Consider the following 23,115-nt stretch of genomic DNA (forward strand, 5'->3'; position numbering starts at 1 on the left):
CTGCCAGCCTGATCACCCCCTAACCACTTCCCTGCCAGCCTGATCGATGCCTAACTGCTCCCCTGCCAGCCTGTTCACCCACAAGTACCCTCCCCTGCCGGCCTGGTCACCCCCAACTGCCCTCCCTTACCAGCCTGATGGCTCACAACTGCCCTCCCCTGCCAGCCTTCTTGTGGTGGTCATCTTTGACCACATGGGGGCAGCCATCTTGTGCAAGGGTGTGACAGTCAATTTGCATATTACCTCTTTATTATATTGGATAAGCAAATCCATGGAGGCAGGAAGTAGATTAGTGGTTGTCCGGGACCCTTCAGTCTACAGGCTGATGCTCTATTCACTGAGCCAAACTGGCTAGGGCTAAAGTAAATAGTTTTTGAGAGCTTGATTAGAGAAGTAGATATTGTCTGATCCTTATGTTTAAGGACAAAAAGCTAGTTGTCACCTGTCAGTTGAAGGTCTGCAGATTGGAAAGGATGCTCTCCGAATCTGGGAGGCCCATGCTTTTCTGATGTTCTGAGGCTGACGGGGAAAGTGATTGCTGAGATCAGTTTTCTCTCCATCAGTGTGCGGTGGAGGCTCAGGTTAATTTGAATATAAATGAAGATGCCAGCCCTAGCCGGTTTGGCTCAATGGATAGAGCATCGGCCTGCAGACGGAAGGGTCCCAGGTTTGATTCCGGTCAAGGGCACATCCCCAGGTTGCAGGCTTGATTCCCCAGTAGGGGGCGTGCAGGAGGCAGCCATTCCATGATTCTGATCATTGATGTTTCTGTCTCTCTCTCCCTCTCCTTTCTTCTCTGAAATCAATAAAAAATATATTTAAAATAAAAGAAGATGCTGCCTCAAGGCTGGAGGCTCAGAGTTGCGTTGATAATTGACAGCTAAGTTGCTTTTCTGTAGCCACACACCTGGGAGGGGAGACTCAGAGTGGCCAACCTTGAGGGGGAGAGGTCATGACCCCATGCCCTCCGTCAGATGGGCCTGGCCAGGAGAGATGCTGGCAAGTGGATGATAGAGACCTCTCTTCTGGAAATTCCGCATGTATGATTTGTTTATGTGCTTGCTTTTAATATATCTTTATTGACTTCAGAGAGGAAGGGAGAGGGAGAGAGAGATAGAAACATCACGCCCCACACTGGGGATGGAGCCCACAACCCGGGCATGTGCCCTGACCGGGAATTGAACCGTGACCTCCTGGTTCATAGGTCGACGCTCACCCACTGAGCCACCAAGGCCAGGCCGCGCATATAATTTATTTTTATTTTTTGGTTTCATACCTGTCTCCTTGGTTGGCCTCTAAATTCCACCAGAGCAGGGACCCTGTACGTTGACCTCACCGCTGTACACTCAGCAGCGCTCAGCACACAGTAGGTGGGTTCTCAATTCGTGCCTGTGGATGGCGTTAACGTAAAAACATTCAAACCTGTAGAGAATTTTTGTGAGTTTATTTGAGTCAAACTGTCGACAATTGCTGGAAGCAGAATCTCAACGCCTTGGGATAATGCTCCCGAGAATGGTGGTTTTTCGCCTTGTTTATTGATTGATTGATTGATTTTTGGGGGGTCTAAAGTTTTACATATGTCTCCTCCCCCTGCCCCCATTAACCCTTCTCGTCACCACTCCTACCCCGAGGGCAAGCCCCCACCGCCCCAGTGTCTGTGTCCATTGGTTATGCTAATATGCATGCAGACAAGTCCTTTGGTTGATCTCTAACCCACCTCCCACCCTGTCCAGTGGTTCTCAACCTTCCTAATGCCGAGACCCTTTAATACAGTTCCTCATGTTGTGATCCAACCATAACATTATTTTCGTTGCTACTTCATAACTGTAATTTGGCTACTGTTAGGAATCGTCATGTAAATATCTGATAGGCAGGATGTATTTAGGCGACGCCCGTGAAAGGGTCGTTCGACCCCCAAAGGGGTCGCGACCCACAGGTTGAGAACCGCTGTAATTTAGACGTTACAATCAAGAGAGGAGATGTACGTGGGTTACATGAAATCCATTGGTGATAGATGAGGGAGGCGGGAGAAAGCAAGGCTGGGAAGACTCTGGGAGTGGATAAAAAATAAAACGATAGACACACAGTACTTTTACGGAGGTGGTGCGGGATAGTTAACATCAATAATTAACGTGATCACAATAACAGTGAAGGAATTTATGGTCTCTGACCTGGTGCCCGGGCGCATTTGGTTGTGGAGGGGGAAAGGGAAGTTACAAGTTACTCAGACATTTCATAGGTGTGTTATCTTAGCTGCAAAAAGACAATAGGCTCACTTAAGTAAAAATTGACCTTGTCCGGGAAAATACCGGCCTAGGACATGACTACCCACCGTAACTGCTTTTAGTTAAAGTTGTTGTTGTTTTGTTTTTGTAAACATATTTTTTTTCGTTGATTTCAGAGAGGAAGGGAGAGGGAAAGAGAGAGAGAAACATCAATGATGAGAGAGAATCATGGATCGGCTGCCTCCTGCACACCTCACCCTGGGGATCCCGGGCATGTGCCCTGACCGGAATCGAACCCTGACCTCCTGGGTTCATAGGTTGATGCTCAACTACTGAGCCACGCCAGCCGGGCTAGTTCAAGTTTTAATTTCAGACCGTCCTTTGTGGTTACTTTGCAAGACTGTCATGCAGGCCTTCCCTGAGCTTGTCAGGTTAGCATGTGGCCCCTCTTGTCCACAACTGACAGCCGAGGCCACAAGGAAAGCCCCAGATGAGGGGCGAACGCTGAGGAGGGGAGACCCAGAGAAGCTGTTACTTGGCCGGAGCCACCAGGTTAGTAGGCGGAGTAGCTAAGAACAGTGGGACGTGGAGAGCCGGCTGGTAACCAGACCCAGGACGGCCCCAGGTGTTTACTGGGAGTTGGCCAGGTGGTGGCGCCATCCCTCAATGCGAGGAAGCAGAAGGAGGGAAAGGTTGATTGGCAGGGAAATGACACACTGAATTGGGACAAGCTGAGCTGGAGAAGCTGTTGGTTATTCCGTGATATGCAAGAACAGTCCAGAGGGCAGCTCCGAGGACCCTGCTGGGGCAGACAGTCAAGGTCGTGGGGGTGAAGGAGACACGCTAGAGAGAGCATGAGTGTGAGGCGCGAGAAAGGCCCAAGAAGGACCAGGGTGCACCACAGAGCCATGTTATTGCAAAAAATTATATATATAAATTATTTTTTAACCTTCACTCGATGTTTTTCCATTGATTTTTAAAAAATATATATATATATATTTTATTGATTTCAGAGAGGAAGGGAGAGGGAGAGATAGAAACATCAATGATGAGAGAGAATCATGGATCGGCTGCCTCCTGCACCCCCCACACTGGGGATCGAGCCTGCAACCCGGGCATGTGCCCTGACTGGGAATTGAACCGTGGCCTCCTGGTTCCTAGGTCGATGCTCAACCACTGAACCACGCCAGGCGGGAATCCATTGATTTTTATAGAGAGTGGAAGAGAGAGGGAAAGACAGAGAGAAACATCGATGTGAGAGAAACACATCGACTGGTTGCCTCCTGCACGAGCCCCAACCAGGACCTGCTGGTTGCTCCCGGCGCTGCCCTGCGGAATGGGCGCAGGCGCGACCCCGGCAGGACTGTTTGTGTATATATTCCGCAGGGCAGCGCCGGGAGCAGACTCAGAGCAGACTCCTCTGGGCTGGGGAGGATCCTGCAACTGAGGTACGTGCCCTTGACCGGAATCAAACCGGGACCCTTCAGTCCGCAGGCGAGCGCTCTATCCACTGAGCCACACCGACCAAGGGCACCACTTCCTTTCTTTGGACCTCAGGAATTGCTGCCTTTCCTGTCTTGAGGTGGCAGAAGTTACTGATCCGAAGGCCTGTCCTCCAGCCCTCCCCTGGGTTTTCAGCTCTGTAAGATTCATGGTGTGTGTGTGAGAGTGTGTGTGAGTGTGAGTGAGTGTGTGTGTGTGAGTGTGAGTGAGTGTGTGTGACCACCAGCACCTGCAGAACAAGCAGCCCATGTAAATCAAAGCTGGCTTTACAAAATGTTCGTCTTCTTAAACAAAAAGTATGCCATATATTTTTATTAAATCATAGAAAACTCATTTGTATACACTTTTTTTTTTTTCCATTTTGGGAAACCTGGAATATTGAACAGCTGGGTAACAAAACCGATGAACAATACAGCTCCCTTTAAGCACAGACAAGTTTGAAGTTGTCACATTTATTTATTTTTTAAACGTTGAAATAAATCAGGAACAGCTTGTTGGCTTCTTTCACCTTTAGGCCACGGGAATACTCTCTCTTACCACCCCCAATTCTCTCTAAGGATGTTTTTCATTACTTAAAGCAACCATAACTTTCAAAGACGGTGACCTTGAAGTCTTCATATGAAATTGACTTCTTTTTCCCTACCTCGGGCTTTTAGAAAACTGTAAACGCCGAATTTCACGAGATGGGACCGATCATGCTTCCTGTCTACAACAGCGTGGACTATAGTTCAGAATAAGTTAAATATTAAGACACATAGTATGGCAGTAACATCCTACTTTTCTTTCTACCATGTAACTCCGGAAGTTCCCCCTAATCTTACAGGTCTATAAAGGATGGAGACGGAAGGATCCGGCGATACTGACAATGCACACCCACCCTCCGAACCACACTCTCTGAACGCTTGGGTCAAAAATATATACACAAACAGTCCTGCCGGGGTCGCGCCTGCGCCCATTCCGCAGGGCAGCGCCGGGAGCAGACTCTGAACTTCGCCCAATGAACACGGGCAGTGGGTTTGACGTTTAGGGTCGTCACTCCTTCTGCTTTCGATCAAGACGCTCCCTTCCCCCGCCTCCCCCAAGTCACACTGTGACATGTCTGCACTCACCCCTTATACTCACATATATAAACACAAATTAAATATCATCAAAATTATCTTAAATTAAATCGAAGACTGCTATTTTTAAGTGCATAGTCTCCCCCATCCCCAGCTTCTCGAATGCATGTTACAGAGCGAGAACATCCTTGGTTGGTAACATTCCTGCTCCGGGGCGTTTGAGGCCAACCGGCCTCCTAGACCTTTGTGGGGGGATGTGGGGCGGCGATTTCCACTCGGAACGGAGGGACTGTCTCCGAAAGTCCCGCTCCCAAACTGAAATCTGGGTTTCAGACTCATGAAAGCAAGAACTGAAAAAAAAAAATGGGATCTTTAGGGGGCTGGTTCCTCACCCGTGGTGACAGCCGGCTTCCCCCCGGGACACTCAATCCACCCCAAATCCAGCCAGCCTCCCTCCAAGCCGCCTCCAGGCCCGGGGCCCCTCACGGCCATCTGCAGGCCCAGGGATCTCCCAGGGAATGTGTAAAGAGAGCTGGGAAAAACTGCATTGCTGCACGTTTTCGTCGTTGTCAGTGAAAAACACCCGGGGCTGAGAACAAATGATGGGAAAGGCTGCCTCACGTCAACACCCGCTCATCCCACGCCCCAACCGAAGACTAGAAAGTCAACTCCAATGCTTTTTGGCCTGGCTTGTCCCGGAATGGTGGTAAAGACCGAAACGGACCCTCGTTCTACCTTCTCCCCCAGGAACAATGCCGCCGCGTCTCCCCTCTTGCTACTGGAGGTGACCGGGGGAGGTGACCAGGCTTTTGTGCAGGTTGGGATTCTGGCTGTGTCTGTTGCGGCTGCGCACAGACGAGAACATGGTGTTGCAGCCGGGGACCTTGCACTTGTGCAGCTGGCGCAGGTGCACGGTTCTGTAGTGGGCCCGGAAGGTCCCTTTGTTGCTGTACGTCTTTTGGCAGAGGTGACACGTGATGGGCAACCCGGCAGGCAGGCTGGCCAGGCTCTGGTCGGCCTTCTCCATCAGGACGCAGATGGGGTACTCGTCCTCCCCGGGGACGAGGCCGGCGCCTTCGCCGTTCCCGTCGCTGTCCTCCATGAGCCCGGCGCCGCCCTCCTCGCTCGCCGCCCCGTCCGAGTCCCAGGAGGAATGGCTGCTGCTCTCCGACTTCATGCTGGAGGTAGCGCTCAGGTCCAGGACGGCGCCTTCGCCCCCCGGCGGGCCGGAGCTGTAGCTCTCCAGGGCGGCGCCGTGCACCTGGGCTATCGGGTACACCAGGCTGCCCATGCGGCTGGTGCCCTTGAAGATGACCGACGTCTGGGAGGCTTGCTGCGTGAAAGCCACGTCGGGATAGGCCTCCTTGGCCACGTCTTTCAGAAGGTACGCTGCGCGGAGACGGTCTTCGCCGCTCTCCAGCGCTTCCTGGGCCAGTGCTTTTTGGTGGAGGTTTAGGTTTGAACTGTGTCTGCAAGAGTGAAAAGATGGTTAGAAACGAATCGAGCTGTTGTTTGTTTGTTTGTTTATTATTTATTTTGCTAATCCTCACCTGAGGATAGTTTTCCTTTGATCTTTTTGAGAGAGTGGAAGAGAGAGGGGAAGACAGAGAGGAACATCCATGTGAGAGAAACACATCGATGGGTTGCCTCCTGCACACACTCTGACCAGGGCCTGGGCTGAGGAGGAGCCTGCAACCAAGGTACGTGCCCTTGACTGGAATCGAACCCGGGACCCTTTGCTCCACGGGCCGACGCTCTATCCACTGAGCAAAACTGGCTAGGGCTTGAGCTGTTGTTTTATTTATTTTTTTATTTATTTATATTTTTTTAAAATATATTTTATTGATTTTTTTACAGAGAGGAAGGGAGAGAGAGATAGAGAGTTAGAAACATCGATGAGAGAGAAACATCGATCAGCTGCCTCCTGCACATCTCCCACTGGGGATGTGCCCGCAATCCAGGTACGTGCCCTTGACCGGAATCGAACCCAGAACCCTTCAGTCCGCAGGCCGACGCTCTATCCACTGAGCTAAACCGGTTTCGGCTGAGCTGTTGTTTTAAAAACAGTCCTCATTCTGAGTGGAGACACTAGGCAGATGCCAGAAGAAGCATGTGAGAAGTGATGGTAGGGGCATGGGGTGCAATGGGAGTCTGGTGGACACCGGCCCACGGCTGCTCGCCGCTTGTCAGAAGTTAGCATTCGTGGGAAAGCCAGGGGCCTGGGAAGATGTGGTTCTCTTCAGTTTCTGCCGTCTGATTGACAGGTAACTTCCTGGACCTGATCTAAAGAGATGGCTAGCCTAGAGGCTTTGGCTCAGTGGATAGTCAGCCTGCGGACTGAAGGGTCCTGGGTTCGATTCTGGTCAAGGGCACATGCCCAGGTTGTGGGCTCGATCCCCAGCAGGGGGCATGCAGGAGGCAGTCAATCAAGATTCTCATCATTTCTCTCTCTCTCTCCTTCCCTCCCTCTCCTTTCCTCCCTGAAATCAGTAAAAATATATTAAAAAAAGAAAGAAAGAATGGCTACACTATTTCAATTAGACCCATTCGACTGGGACACTGGAAATAACTGGTCACAAATATGTGGCTACTCACTCACTCACTCGTATGTGGCTACTGAGTGCTGGTGTGGCTGTATCATATAATAAAACCAGAACACTTGGAATGGACTGACGGAAATAAAACACATGATTAAAACTTCACCGGTTTCTTTTTCCTTTTTTTTTTTTTTGGTTAATCTTCACCCAAGAATATTTTTTTCCATTGATTTTTAGGGAGAGTGAAGAGAGAGAGAAAGACAGAGAGAAACATGGATATGAGAGAGACACATCGATTGGTTGCCTCCGGCACATGCCCCGACCAGGACCAGGGCCCAGGCCGGGGAGGAACCTGCAACCAAAGTACATGCCCTTGACTGGAATTGAACCCGGGGCCCTTTGGTCTGCAGGCCCACGCTCTATCCACTGAGCCAAACCCGGTAGGGCTCTTTTTACTTTTTGAAAAATGTGGCTACTAGAAAATTTAAAATTTCCTACGTGGCTCACATCAGGATCTAGAACAGTGGTTCTCAACCTTCCTGATGCCGCGACCCCTTAATACAGTTCCTCATGTGGTGGTGACCCCCAACCATAAAATTATTTTCGTTGCTACTTCATCACTGTCATGTTGCTACTGTTAGGAATCGTCATGTAAATATCTGATAGGCAGGATGTATTTTCATGGTTACAAATTGAACATAATGAAAGCATAGTGATTAACCACAAAAACAATATGTAATGATACATGTGTTTTCCGATGGTCTTAGGCGACGCCTGTGAAAGGGTCGTTCGACCCCCAAAGGGGTCGCGACCCACAGGTTGAGAACCTCTGGTCTAGAGCATTGGCAGGCATATCATCCCAGAAGTTCTACAGGTATGAAAATCTGACTGGCTAGAAATAGTAGGGTGTGTGAGTGAGGGAGAGAGGGAGAGAGAGAGAGAGAAAGAACCTAGTTCAATTCATATTTGCAACGTTTCACTGTTACCAGACAGGGGTTTTGCAAATGCAGCACTGAGCACACCACCAATCACCGACCTGCTACCTGGTGATTAGTCCTGCAGGGCAGATAATTTTACCCATTATGACACAGGCCTTGGACTCATATGATATCATTTGGATGTAACTTGTCAATCAGTGTTGGCCTTGCTCAGAGATTCCGTGCTGACCTGACGAGCAAACACAGCCCTTTGCAAGGGCTACAGTCTTTTTCAAAAATATATTTTTATTGATTTCAGAGAGGAAGGGAGAGGGAGAGAGAGGGGGAAACATCCATGATGAGAGAGAATCAGTGATCAGCTGCCTCCTGCATGCCCCACACTGGGGATCGAGCCTGCAACCCAGGCATATGGTCTTACTGGGAACCGAACCCGGGACCTCTGGCTTCCGAACCACTGAGCCACGCCAACCAGGCAAACAAGGGTTACATTCTTAAAGGAGATAGGAGAAAGATGCTAAACAGAAAAACTACTCCCCCAGTACAGCTCAGAATGCATGCCGGGGGAAAAAAAACCAAAATAAATAAGGATTGAATTTTCTAGCCTAAATCTCCAAAGACATATGAGGAGGGGAGGAGGTTTAATCCTACCTCAGATTTACTATTCGGCTTCTCTCCGTCTCCCCTTACACGTCCTTTTTTTCGTGGCCGCCATCAGAATTATATTCCCAGATCACCCACTTTGCAGGCAGCTCTTAACTACAACTCTGACCTGTGATTATGTCAGCATTCTGGGTTGAAGGGGCAGGAACGTGTCAGCAGAAAACCAGACACGGGGTTGACATGCAGGTTCCAGTACATACAGGGGTTGAAGGGAAAAAAGAACAAAAGCCAGACAAACACATTCAACTGGAACCTTGTATGGCAAGATCCCTGCTGTAACGGGGCAGGGCTCTGGGCCCCATGCTTAACGGCCAACTGTCCCACAAATGCCAGGAGCTGACTGGTGGCTCCTCTAACCTTCGTCTTCTTTTTTGTTTTTAAATATATTTTTATTGATTTCAAAGAGGACAGGAAAGGGAGAGAGATAGAAACATCAATGATGAGAGAGAATCATTGATCAGCTGCCTCCTGCACGCCTCCTACTGGGGGGTCGAACCCACAACCCGGGCATGTGCCCCGACTGGGAATCAAACCCGGGACCTTTCAGTCCACAGGCTGACGCTCTATCCACTGAGCCAAACCGGCTGGGGCTCCTCTAACCTTCTTAAGCCTCAAGGGTTAGATGCATTTCCCGGGGTGCCATGTCCCCTAAAACCAGTGACAACCACAACCGCAAGGACCCTCTGCACCTCGCGGCAGGCTTTCGGCTCCCGGGACTTTGCTGGTGCTGTGCCCACTGCCCTGGTCTGTACTTCTCCTCTGCATCCTCCATCTCCCCTGCAACTCTTCCCCACTGGTTGCTGGATTAGTTGAGACCCATGGTTCTCAAACTGTGGTCTGGGCACCCCTAGGGGTTCCCTGAAGTGGAAACTCGTTTCATCATGATTCTAAGACATTGTTTGCCGTTTTTACTCTCATCCTCTCAGGTGTGTACAGTGGAGTTTTCCAGAGGCTTCATGACACGTGACGTGGAGACAGGTTGAAGGCAGAAGCTGCTGTGAGAATCCAGCTGTCTTCTACCAAAGCCGGACACTAAAGAGATTTTTGAAAGCCTCAAACAAAGCCACTCTCCTAAGTTTTTGTTTTGGAAAATGTGTTATGTTTCGTGAAAATGTTATTTATGCTCATGTATAAGAGGTTTATTATTATTAATTTTTAAAACATATTTTTATTGAGTTCAGAGAGGAAGGGAGAGGGAGAGATAGAAACATCAATGATGAGAGAGAATCGTTGATCGGCTGCCTCCTGCACGCCCCCCTATTGGAGATCGAGCCCGCAACCCCGGGCATGTGCCCTTGACTGGAATCAAACCTGGGACCCTTCCGTCCACAGGCCAACGCTCTATCCACTGAGCCAAACCAGGCAGGTTTAGTATTTTAAGCGATATAAAATATATAGTTTTTTTTTCCAGTTTTAAAGAGTCTTGAGGTTTGAAGGACTTATAAAGGGCTCTGGCCAGGTAGCTCAATTGGCTAGAGCATCGTCCTGATACACCAACATTGTGGGGTCGATCCCCGGTCAGGGCACATACAAGTAACAACCAGTGAATGCGGAAATTAAGTGGAATAACAAATCAATGTTTCTCTTTCTATCTCCCTTCCCCCTTCTCTCTCTAAAAGGAAAAGAACTCGTAAAAGGGATGGTGCGGCCAAAACTTTTGAGAGCAGCTGCTTCCCTCCGACCGCTTCTTCCAGGCAGCCTTCCCTAACTCCTCAGAGTCTGGTCAGGCGCCCTCCCCTCTGCCCACAGCAGCCTATGCATCTCCCGCAAGAGCAGCCACCACCTTCAGTGTAAGCACCTGTTTAACGGGTCTGTCGCCACCCAGGCCTTCGTGGGCAGGGGTGTGTCCACAGCACCCAACGCAGACAGTTCGTAAATATCTGTCGACGAGCCCTAGCTGGCTAGACTCAGCGTACGGCGCGTCGGCCTGCGGACTGAAGGGTCCCGGGTTCGATTCCGGTCAAGGGCACGTATCTCGGTTGCAGGCTCCTCCCCGGCCCAGGCCCTGGTTGGGGAGCGTGCAGGAGGCAACCAACCGATGTGTTTCTCTGACATGGGTGTTTCTCTCTGTCTTTCCCGCTCTCTTCCACTCTCTCTAAAAATAAATAAATAAATAAATAAAAAAAGTCAAAAGCCTGGCTGGCGTGGCTCAGTGGTTTGAGTGTCAACCTGTGAACCAGAAGGTCACGGTTTGATTCCCCGTCAGGGCACATGCCCGGGTTGCGGGCTCAATTCCTAGTGTAGGATGTGCAGGAGGCAGCTGCTGGATGATTCTCTCTCATCACTGATGTTTCCATCTCTCTCTCTCTCCCTCTCCCTTCCTCTGTGAAACCAATAAAAATATATTTTAAAAGATAAAAGTAAATGAATGGAAGAATATCCTCTGGTGAGGATTAACAAAACAAAAAGTCTGTTGGCTACATAAGCACCGAGGGGGCGGCCCCAGCCCCTTCCGGCCGGGTCCTGGTCACTGCCCCTGGCGGGAGCAGAGTGACTGGAAGAGGGGAAGACAGTTATCGCCACGGCGACACGGTCTGGCCTCTGACTCGGAGAAACGGCGGTGGAGCCAGTGGAGCCGGGGCTGCCCACGGGGTCTTAGCTCACCTGGTGCCTTTGTAACCCCAGGTTCTATGCCAAAGCCCAGGCTACTAGAACTAGTACTTTAACTTCAGAAAGCAAGATGTTTTCCTGTGCTGGGGGAGGAGGCGTGCTTGTACAAGTAGGACAGAAAGTAAGAAAATATTAAATAATTAAAAAAAGAAATAGCCCTTAGCCGGTTTGGCTCAGTGGATAGAGCGCCGGCCTGCAGACGGAAGGGTCCCGGGTTCGATTCTGGGCGAGGGCACATGCCCAGGGTTGTGGGCTCCATCCCCGGGGCGGGGTGGGGGGGGTGGAGGGTGTGCAGAAGGCAGCTGATCAATGATTCTCTCTCATCATGGATGTTTTTCTCTCTCTCCCCCTTCCTCTCAGAAATCAATAATATATATATATATATATATATATATATATGTATGTATATATATATTTTTTTATTTTTTAAATACATTTTTTTGAATTTTTACAGAGAGGAAGGGAGAGAGACAGAGAGTTAGAAACATCGATGAGAGAGAAACATCGATCAGCCGCCTCCTGCACACTCCCCACTGGAGATGTGCCCACAACCAAGGTACATGCCCCTGACCGGAATCAAACCCGGGACCCTTCAGTCCGCAGGCCGACGCTCTATCCACTGAGCCAAACCAGTTACGGCTAAAAATATATCTTTTAAAAAAAGAAACAGAAAATGAAATCCTATGTGAAATTCACATAACTTCTAGTTTAGTAGACACGGTAGGCCAGAACGGTATCGTCAACATGAAGGACAACCTGACAGACGCCGCTCTCTTCTTCACAATAACAGCTTGTTTGCGAACAGACCTTCCTCCTGGATGATGGATGGGGAAGGCGGGGCCGCTCAGCAGGGTGCCCTGGTGGTTTGGTTCAACATCGCAGCGGCGGAGACAGGCATTTTAACCACTATCACCTGTGCTCTCTCCTCTGCGTGTGTGCTTCTGAGTGTGGGGAGGGTCTATGTCAGTGGTTCTCAACCTTGGCTGCACATTAGAATCACCTGGGAATCTTTTTAAAATCCTGATTTCTGCGCCTCATCCTCCGGAAATTCTGTTTCTTTGTTACTAATGTTGTGGCCCCACCCCATAACAAAGACACAGAATTTCTTCTGGTCTACGTTTTCTCCCTATTTATAAAGGGCTGGGACTGACCAGCAGACCACGAGTGATGGATGAATGATTATTTTGACATATGTTTTTGTGAAAGAGAGGGTTAAGGGACTGCCTGGCTAAAGGAACCAGACAGTCCCGTTTGTCAGTCTTTTTAGGCTATTATTGTAGTGATAGCTTGAATTAAAATTAATTTTTAGATATTATTAGCAGGGTAAGTATTTTTGAGAAAATATATGTATTGGTAGTGTTTTTTAAACGAGGTCGTGTCTAAAGACTAAATAAAGAGATTCCAGTAAAACACCTGGGGGCTCAGACTTGTTTGGAAAAGTCAAGGCAGCGTCTGCCGCCCTCGGCCAGGTCCCCCTTAAGGCCTTCGACCTTTTGGGGAATTATTTTCGTAGCATTTCCAACCAAGTCTCGCATTTCCCCATAATAACGCAGGCCTTACAGTTTGGACTAAGGCAGTGGTGGCGTGGAGCTGCCTCAGGTGACGCTCGTTTGAGCAAAATGTGTAACATGTCGATACTCTCAGAACCATGTGTAGCATGAATCATACTGCGTTTCGTCAGAGAGCCGGTCCTTCCCTGAAAGCCTGGGGAGCAAGGTGACCTGAAGCGGGGTGACGGGACTCAAGTTCATGAAGAAAAGCACACGAGAGACGGTAATGCCAGTGCCGGGCCCCGAGTGATGAGACACCCGGGAAACTCTGCAAACAGTTCGACTCCTGAGGGTCAGGCAAACCCAGCACCGACAGACGTCTCATCTCCCATCCCAACCTCCCAAAGTAACCTGTGAAGTGCCTTTCCTCTTTGAAATCTTAATATTTAAAAAAATCTCCCCTTAGGCCATCCATCACCCCCCCTTTCCAATAGATCTTGGCTAACTAGGGATCAGAGGAAATATTGGAGGGAATGTTTCATTCGGTGGACTTCACGTGAGACAGTAAAAACCAGACAAGTTTTGGGAAGCCAAAGGGATCATTATAAAACAGCGGTTCTCAACCTGTGGGTCGCGACCCCTTTGGCGGTCGAACGACCCTTTCACAGGGGTCGCCTAAGACCATCCTGCATATCAGATATTTACATGACGATTCATAACAGTAGCAACATGACAGTTATGAAGTAGCAACGAAAATAATTTTATGGTTGGGTCACAACATGAGGAACTGTATTTAAAGGGCCAGAAGGTTGAGAACCACTGCTTTAAAAGCGCCCTTCCAGCCCTAGCTGGCTTGGCTCAGTGGACAGAGCGTCGGCCCACAGACTGAAGGGTCCCAGGTTCGATTCTGGTCAAGGGCACGTACCTTGGTTGCAGGCACGACCTCCGGCCCAGGTCGGGGTGTGTGAGGCAGGCAACCAATCGAGGTGTCTCTCTCACATCGATGTTTCTCTCTCTCTGTCTCGTCCCCTCCCTTCTGCTCGCTCTAAAAATCAATGGAAAAATACCCTCACGTGAGGATTAATAATACAATCGCCCTCCTCCAGCGGCCTGTCTGACCCAGGGCTGCAGGCCTTCCTGGGAGAGCTAGCTCACAAATTCCTCGTGCCAAAGCCTGGGGGTGGAATGTGTCTCTGAATTCAGAATTTCTCAGACTTCGGAAAAAGCAGAATGATGCACAGACTGTAATATCGTTTTAGTGCCTCCCTAACAAATCCATTACTATTTCTGCGCAAATAGATACAAAAAATTCCACACAAAAGGTGATTTTAAAAAACATTGCAAATAGCCTCACATCATTTCAGGTCACGTCTTGGGGCCAAATGAGTCAAGGTTTTGGAAGCAAAAATTCAGGAGAGTGGGTCTATAGGATAGTATTTTTCAAACTGTGGTCCCCGGCCTGGTCATCTCTGTATCACCTGGGCATGTAGAAATGCAAAGTCTTAGGCTCCGCCCAGAGCCCCGACAGTGGAAGTTCTAGGAGCCAGGTGATTCTGATGCAGGTTAGAGTTTAAGAACCGCCACCTTGCCCTGGCCGGTATGGCTCAGTGGATAGAGCGTCAGCCTGCGGACTGAAGGGTCCCAGGTTCGATTCCGGTCAAGGGCACATGCCTGGTTGTGGGCTTGATCCCCAGTGGGGGGCATGCAGGAGGCAGCTGATCCATGATTCTCTCTCATCGTTGATGTTTCTCTCTCTCCCTCTCCTTTCCTCTCTGAAATCAATTAAAAAATATCTCTCTATATAAAAGCCTAAGTGACCGAACAACCGGTTGACCGGTTGCTATGACGTGCACTGACCACCAGGGGACAGACGCTCAACACACAGGATTGGGCTCCCTCCTGTCTAGATTGGGCCTGCGGGGATTGGGCCGAAACCAACTCTCTGACATTCCCTGAAGGGTCCCGGATTGTGAGAGGGTGCAGGCCAGGCCGAGGGACCCCACCGGTGCATGAATCTGGGCCTCTAGTATATATATAAAGAACTTCCACGTTAGGACAAACAGTTGCCAACAGGCGCCTCACCTGTCCCTGCTCCTGCGGGAAGGGAAGGTGGCCTGGCAGCCCTCCACCGTGCACACGTGGGTCTCCTTGGCGTGCGTGTTCTTGTGGTGCATCTTCACGCCGCAAGCATTCTTGAAGGTCTTCTGACAGATGTCACACTGGTGGCGACTCTCTTCCTTCTGCCTCGCCAATGCGTGCTGACCCGCGGGCTCCAGGTCCTTGGAATCTTCGAAACAAGGGAAAGCCATTCCTCGGGTGGACAAGGCGCCCAGGAGGCCCCCGGCCAGCAGGTGCTGCTGCAGCCTGACGTAGTCCGGGAAAGGGATGCAGGGCTCCAGCCCCGGAGGGAGGCGGAGCTCCCGGCCGCCGTCCTCCGCCTCCCCGGGCACCAGGGTCAGTGCTGGCTTCTGCTCCAGCTCCGTCTCCCTCTCCGAGTTGCGTGTGGCCTGCTCGGGGGTCCTGCTGATGACGCCCCTGGGCTCGATCACCGACGAGAGGTGGCAGGCCGGCTGCCCTTCGCGGGGAGGCCTCCCTGGGCATCCTCCCTGCCGCTCCTCCAGCGCCCCGTCCGACCCGGGGCTGCAGGCCTCCAGCTCGTCTTCGCTGACCACCTGCAGGGGCCGATCTTCATCGGAGCTGAGCGCCCGCCTCTTCTCGTCAGCCGTTCCCGCGGCCTCCTTCTCGATCTTGATGGGCATGCTGGACTTGCGGGATTTCTTCTTGGGGAGGGCATCGGACGGCATCTCGGCGGAAACCAGCTGTTCCGAGATGGAGGACGACAGCAGGGGCAGAGACGGCAGCATCCCAGGCGTGGTGGCCAGCTCGGCGGGCGTGGCCGGGCTGCGGTAGAAAGGGAGCACCGGCTGGACCGTCCTCAGGTTGGGGAAGAGCACGCCGTTCTGCCCGGCGCCCGGGAACACCGCTTGGCCCCTGGCATCCTCGCCTGAGCCGGGGCAGCCGGGGAGAGGCCTGCGTTCCGGGGACGCCACCTCGAGCCCCGGGCGCCTGTAGCCGTCCGAGGCGGCCAGGCTCAGGCTGCTCCTGAGGTCCTTGTCCCTGTTGTTCCTGTTCATGGGCATGTGCAGCCGGGGGTTGGGGTTGGCGCTGTGGCGGTTGCGGCTCCGCAGGGAGCTGAACACCATGTTGCACCCCTCGATGGTGCACTTGTGCTTGATCTTCAGGTGCACGGCGTTGTAGTGGATCTTGAGGGTGCCTTTGTCGTAGAAGGTCTTCTCGCAGGCCGTGCAGAACACCCGGCCCTTCTTGGCGCCCAGGCCGTGCCGCTCTGGCTTCCCCCGGGCCTCGGGGGACAGCTGCGTCCCTTCCAGCTTCGTGACGAGGCTGTAGGCGCTGGAGTCGCTCAGGGGGGCGCCGTCTTCCTGGTGAGGGGCGGCATCGGGGCAGCTAGGACACGGCTCCTTCTCCAGCTGAAACGGGGTGGAGCCGGAGGCCAGGAAGCGGCCGTCCGGGAAGGGCCCGGGGAGGTCCTGCCGGGGGTCCTGGCCCTGGCCCGGGTCCGGACCCGGCTCCAGCGCGTACTGCTCGGGCAGCGGCCCCATCAGCGCGGGCGGCACGGGGTTGAAGAACTGGAAGGGCAGCATGAAGGTCATGCTATTGATGAGGTTCTCAAAGGGGTGCCCGCTGCCGCCGCCGGGGCTCCCCTTGTCCGCGGGCGCCGGGAGGCTGGCGCCCCTGTGGCCGCAGCTCTCGAGGAAAGCCCTGATGTCCACGTTGGCCGCCGAGGGCGGGGCGGCGGCGGGCGGCTCGTCCTTCTCCTGCAGGGCCATGAGCTCCACGATGGACTTGGTCTCCCCGAAACGCAGGAACTGCTGCAACGTGGCCACCTCCTCCTCGCTGGTCATGACGCTCCAGTGGTCCAGCACCTTCCCCGACGCGTCCTACACCCCGACCGGAAACAAAAGGGGCGGTCAGTGTCCGCTCAGAAAGGAGTAGGGTGGTCAGGGCCTCCTCTGGCACCCAGACGAGAGGGCACCTCTGTGCACATTTGAAAATGACACCCTCTCAGGGTGAGCCCGGGGCTGGTTCGGCCCCCACTCACGCCAGGCTCCTAGGCCAGAAACTGTGCAGAAAATATACGGTAGCCCTAGCCGGTTTGGCTCAGTGGATAGAGTCTCGGCCTGCGGACCGAGGGGTCCCGGGTTCGATTCCGGTTAAGGGCACATGCCTGGGTTGTGGGCTCAGTCCCCAGTAGGGGGGCGTGCAGGAAGCAGCCGATCAATGATTCTCTCTCATCATTGATTCTACCTCCCCTTCTCTCTTCCTCTCTCAAGTCAATAAAAATGTATTTTTTTTTTTTAAAGAAAGAAAATAGACTGTACAAATGTAAGTGGCAGTCCCAAAGAGACATAAAATAACTGTACTCAAGCCTCAGGGAAATTTGGTGATTCGTTTCCATCTTAGTGGTCGCCTTGCATTAGGCATAATCATCTTCGCCACAAAAATTAAAATACATCTATTTTGCCCTGCCCGGGTGGCTCAGGTGGCTGGAGGGTCGCTCTAGACATCAAAGGTTGGGGGTTCCATCCCCAGTTGGGGTGTGTATAGAATGTTTCTCTCTCACATCCATGCTTCTCTTGCTCCCTCCCTCCCTCCCTCTCGCTTTAAAATTAATAAACATATCCTTGCATGAGGATAAAAACCAACAATGTATCTTTTGAAAAACAGTAACTTCTTTTTGTTTGTTCTCACCAGAGGATATTTTTCCCATTGATTTTAAGAGTGAGTGGAAGGGAAGGGAGTGGGAAGGGAGAGAGAGAGAAGGAGAGGAGGGAGATCAATGCGAGAGAGACACATCGATTGGTGGCCTCCCACATGCACCCCGACGGAGGCTGGGGATCAAACCTGCAACCCAAGTAGGTGCCCTTGACCGGGAATTGAACTGGCAACCCTCTGGTCTGGGGGCCAACGCTCTAACTCAGTGATGGCGAACCTTTTGAGCTCGGCGTGTCAGCATTTTGAAAAACCCTAACTGAACTCTGGTGCCGTGTCACATATAGACATTTTTTGATACTTGCAACCATCGTAAAACAAAGGCTTCTATTTTTGATATTTATTTTATATATCTAAATGCCATTTAACCAAGAAAAACCGGCCAAAAAAATGAGTTCGCGTGTCACCTCTGACACGCGTGCCATAGATTCGTCATCACTGCTCTAACTGCTAAGCCACACTGGCCAGGGCAACAATAGTAACTTCTTTATCTCAAGACTTTAGATGGAGCAATCAGATCTCCATATAGCTGGAGTATTTATTCACTGCATATTAATAATCTGCCCAAGCCACTACCAACAGAAAACAAATGAACCCGTATTGATCTACGGCCCGTGTTCGCAAAGCGCAGCTGTAATTACACTGGCGTGTTGGAGATCTTTCAAACTCTAGCAAGGCCTAACTTTTCCCAAAACTGCAATAAATATTTTATCACAGAACATGTACTCGATGGCCCACTGAGATTTTTCACAGTGCATGGGAGCGTTCCGAAGATGGCGAGGAATGTAACATCATACATTTTTCATGCGCTAGAGGTTCAAGGTAATTGATTCCATATTTTTAATCCCAACACGAGGGAAAGCAAGATTATTAGGATCATTAAATATTGATCTCTGTCATAATGTAAGATGGTAATGCTACTCTGCATAAAAGGTGGTTTCCGACCTGTGGGGGGCCTGCTCTCGAGGTGAACACGTGTGCTTCCAGAGGAAGATCATGGCCTTTTACGCTCAGAAAAAATGGGGGTTCGAATCCGGGGTCTGCTGCATAGGAGTTGAGTGACTCCAGCAAGATTTAGAAGCCACAAGGAGCCTCTGGTTTTTCGACGGAAAAAGGGGATATTCTACCTACTTCATAAGATCCCTGGAAAAGGGTCTCGGTCAGTGATGGCGAACCTATGACACGCGTGTCAGAGGTGACACGCGAACTCATTTTTTTGGTTGATTTTTCTTTGTTAAATGGCATTTAAATATATAAAATAAATACCAAAAATATAAGTCTTTGTTTTACTATGGTTGCAAAGATCAAAAAATTTCTATATGTGACACAGCACCAGAGTTAAGTTAGGGTTTTTCAAAATGCTGACACGCCGAGCTCAAAAGGTTCGCCATCACTGGTCTAGGTCGTTAGATTACTGGGAGGGGGTCTAGGTCAGTGGTTCCCAACCTTTTTTGGCCACGCCCCACCTAAGCATCTCTAACATCCTGGTGCCCGCCCTAGCCGGTTTGGCTCAGTGGATAGAGCGTCAGCCTGTGGACCAAAGGGTCCCGGGTTCGATTCCGGTCGAGGGCACATGCCTGGGTTGCAGTCTCAATCCCTGGTAGGGGGCCTGCAGGAGGCAGCCGATGGATGATTCTCTCTCATCATTGATGTTTCTATCTCTCTCCCTCTACCTTTCTCTCTGAAATCAATAAAAATATATTTAAAAAATAAATAAAATCCTAACGCCCCCCTCCCCGCCCCGGGACATATAATTCTTATTATTCAAAAAGTGAGCTCCTTATTCACATGGAGGAAGCCTCAAAGACCATGAACTTGGTCTAAACAAGCTTCCCAAGAACATGGCATCCATGAGAGAGAAAAATAAAAGAACGAAAGGAAAGTGGAAGGACGGAGAAAGAAATCACTAGGGAATTGTTAAAAAGAATAGTAATAATATAAAATGATATGAAAAAATAGCAAATACAGCTTCAAAACATAATAGAGAACTGAAATGCATAAATATGTCACAACGTACATTTATAGACTGTATACGAGGCCCCTAGGACCGTAAGAAATGCAAACAGTTCACTGTTAAGAACTCATTCTCGAATTGCCTCCCTGTGGGGTGTGTGCCCCACATCGGGAACCATGGGTCTAGGTCAGTAACTGGTCATTAGTGTTCATTTCAGTGACACCGTTTTCTCTGAGTAAGACCAACATGGACGCGTGTCTTGGAAATAAATTCCTACCTCCATTTCACTGAAATTTTTACCAAAGTTGGCTGATACTATTTCCTAGGATAGTGGCAAGAAAAAAAAATTTAGAAAGCTGCAACTGTTTCATAAAAACGATCCCATTTATATCAGGAAATACATCCTTCGCCTCTAGATGTGAAACAGGAAACCTGCCCCCATAGCTTGTTACAGAAAGGGAGGTAAAACCACTTTGCGAAGCGCTGGCCGGGTGATTCGGTTGGCTGGAGCACCATTCCACACACCAGAAGGCTGAAGGTTCAATTCCCGGTTCAGTTCCGGGTTGCGGGGTTTGATCCCGGTGGGGGCGAGTACGGGAGGCAACCGATCAATGTTTCTCTCTCTCTCTCTCTCTCTCTCTCTCTCTCTCTCTCTCTCTCTCTCTCTCTCTCTCTCTCTCTCTCCTTTCCTCTCTCTCTGAAATTACATATCCTCAGGTGAGGATTAAAACAAACAAAAACTACTCTGCCACATAAAGAGAAGAGAGAAGGCATGAAAGACACAGAGAAATATGCCTGCCATCTCTCCTTCATGGAGAGACAGAGACAAAATGTGAGGAGGCAGAAAGAGAATGGGGGGGGGTGCAGGGGGGGTGCAGAGAATAAAAAAGAGCAAGAACACAGAAACCTCACAAGACGACCCATTCTAGGAGGGAACACCAGCAGTGGGGTGCAGACGCTTTAGAGAACAGGGGCCGGAATTGTCTGCTTGTGGTTCTGCAAGGTAAGTTTGCTTTCTCACCCCCAAAACCTCAGTAAAATCTCACAGAGACAGCGTCTATGTCAATAGGTAGTTTGCAGATAATAAAAGAAGTGGGGCCCCAGCAGGTTTGATTCGGTGGATAGAGCATCAGCCTGAGAACCAAAGGGTCCCGGGTTCGGTTCCGGTCAAGGGCATGTACCTCGGTTGCAGGCTCCTCCCCGGCCGGGGCCCTGGTCAGGGCACGTGCAGGAGGCAACCAATCGATGTGTTTCTCTCACATCGATGTTTCTCTCTGTCTTTCCCTCTCTCTTCCACTCTCTCTAAACATCCTGGGAAAATATGGAAAAATATCCTTGGGTGAGGATTAAAAAAAAAAAAGAAGTGTCCAAGGGAGGGCCAGTGGTTTACTGTGGAAAGTTGCCCAGTGAAACCCAAGTCAGAGGATCAGGTAACGCTCCCACATCTGAGTTTCACAGGTATCTTTTTTTTTTTTTTAAATATATATTTTTATTGATTTCAGAGAGGAAGGGAAGGGAGAGAGAGATAGAAACATCCATGATGAGAGAGAATCATTGACCGGCTGCCTCCTGAACACCCCCTACTGGGGATCAAGCCCACAACCGAAGCATGTGCCCTTGACCGGAATCGAACCTGGGACCCTTCAGTCCCCAGGCCGAAGCTCTATCCACTGAGCCAAACCAGCCAGGGCTCACAAGTATCTTGAGGAAAGTCCTGGATTCCTCCCAGAAGGTGGGGTAGGGCATTCGGCTGCTAGAAAAAAGACAAAAGGGAAGGATGCCCGCAATGGCTGTAGCGCCCCTAGGCTACTGGGCTGCCTCAGGGACGCGGAAGTGGATGGGAGAAGACCCTGGGGGAGGAGGGTGGCCGTGCTGGCCTGGCCGCACCTGCAGCACGTATCCCCGGATGTAGTCCTGAAGGGTCCAGTCCAGGGCGTGCAGGATCCGCAGGACCTCGTCCTGCTTCAGGACACTGAAGAGCCGGTCCAGGAGGATCTTCAGGCGCACGGGGATGGCCTGGGTCCCGTAGAGCATGAGGCTGCTGATGTCAAACACCACGTTGGACTGGACGATCTCCACCTGGCTCGTGGGATACATGGGGGGGATCCTCAGCTTGCTGAGCGCTGGGAAACCAAAGGAAGAAACGATTTTTTTAAAATATATTTTTATTGATTTTAGAGAAGAAGGGAGAGAGAGAGAGAGAGAAAGAGAGAGAGAGAGAGAGAGAGAGAGAGGGAAACATCAATGATGAGAGAGAATCATGGATTGGCTGCTTCCTGCACGCCCCCTTGACCGGACTCGAACCCAGGACCCTTCAGTCTGCAGGTGGCCGCTCTATCCCCTAGACCCGTGGTCGGCAAACCGCGGCTCGCGAGCCACATGCGGCTCTCTGGCCCCTTGAGTGTGGCTCTTCCACAAAATACCACGGGCGGGCGCGCACGTACAGTGTGATTGAAACTTCGTGGCCCGTGCGCAGAAGTCGGTCTTTTGTGGAAGAGCCGGTATTTTGTGGAAGAGCCACACTCAAGGGGCCAAAGAGCCGCATGTGGCTTGCGAGCTGCGGTTTGCCGACCACTGCCCTAAGCCAAACCAGCCAGGGCAGAAATGACGTTTTTAAGGATCCTACTCTCAAGAGAAACACTGCGTAGGAAGTAGGCTGGTGCCAACTCTCGGCGATCTGTTCCAACAGCGAAAAAAAAAAAAGACTATACCAATAATGAATTATCTTAATAGCTTTCACAGGCACTCATAACGTGGACTGGCCCGAGACTCTCCTCCCTTTCCTGTGGCATCCCTGAGGAGGAAAAGAGCCGAAAGTAGGGGGAGTGCAAAAAAAAAGGGGGTGGTGGTGGTAAAAACAAAGGCCCAGGTGCCTAACCCAGAGGATTGAAATCGGGAAGCACCAGGTGAGAGCCTGGGTTTGGGAGTCCAGCAGACCGGGCCTGACACCCCCTAGTTGACAGACTTGGCAAATAAAACCGCCAAAACCCAGCTCTCACCAGTTTGGCTCAGTGGATAGGGCATCGGCCTGCTGACTGAAGGGTCCCGGGTTCGATTCCGGTCAAGGGCACATGCCTGGGTTGCAGCTCAATTCCCAGGATGGGGCGTGCAGGATGCAGCCGATCGATGATTCTCTCTCATCACTAATGTTTCTCTCTCTCCCTCTCCCTTCCTCTCTGAAATCAATAAAAATATATTTAAAAAATAATAAAAAAGAAATCACAGAAACCTATGCTGTCTGATGTGATAGACATCAGCCCCATATGGCTACTTAAATTTAGATTTACGTTCATTAACATTGCCCTAGCCGGTCTGGCTCAGTGGATAGAACGTCAGCCCACGGACTGAA

At 50.7% G+C, this 23,115-nt stretch overlaps 1 protein-coding gene across 5 annotated transcripts in view; it reads right to left on the reverse strand.

Annotated features, from left to right (window-relative positions):
- Window positions 1-4,025: 4,025 nt before the first annotated feature.
- Window positions 4,026-23,115, reverse strand: part of BNC1 (basonuclin 1) — a 38,803-nt gene continuing 19,713 nt past the window's right edge. For 4 of the 5 annotated variants that reach the window (XM_036306292.1, XM_036306293.1, XM_036306289.1 and 1 more), the window contains 4 exons: window positions 21,654-21,889; window positions 15,104-16,980; window positions 13,947-14,066; window positions 4,026-6,255 (listed from right to left, as the gene is read on the reverse strand). In XM_036306292.1, the coding sequence (XP_036162185.1) occupies window positions 5,562-6,255; window positions 13,947-14,066; window positions 15,104-16,980; window positions 21,654-21,889 (2,927 nt within the window). In that variant the 3' untranslated portion in view covers window positions 4,026-5,561. The remainder of the gene's footprint in view (window positions 6,256-13,946; window positions 14,067-15,103; window positions 16,981-21,653; window positions 21,890-23,115) is intronic. The other variant, XM_036306290.1, reaches the window with a different exon arrangement.

The sequence above is a fragment of the Myotis myotis genome, unplaced genomic scaffold, assembly GCF_014108235.1.
Source record: "Myotis myotis isolate mMyoMyo1 unplaced genomic scaffold, mMyoMyo1.p scaffold_m19_p_40, whole genome shotgun sequence".
In the NCBI taxonomy this organism is placed as follows: domain Eukaryota; kingdom Metazoa; phylum Chordata; class Mammalia; order Chiroptera; family Vespertilionidae; genus Myotis; species Myotis myotis.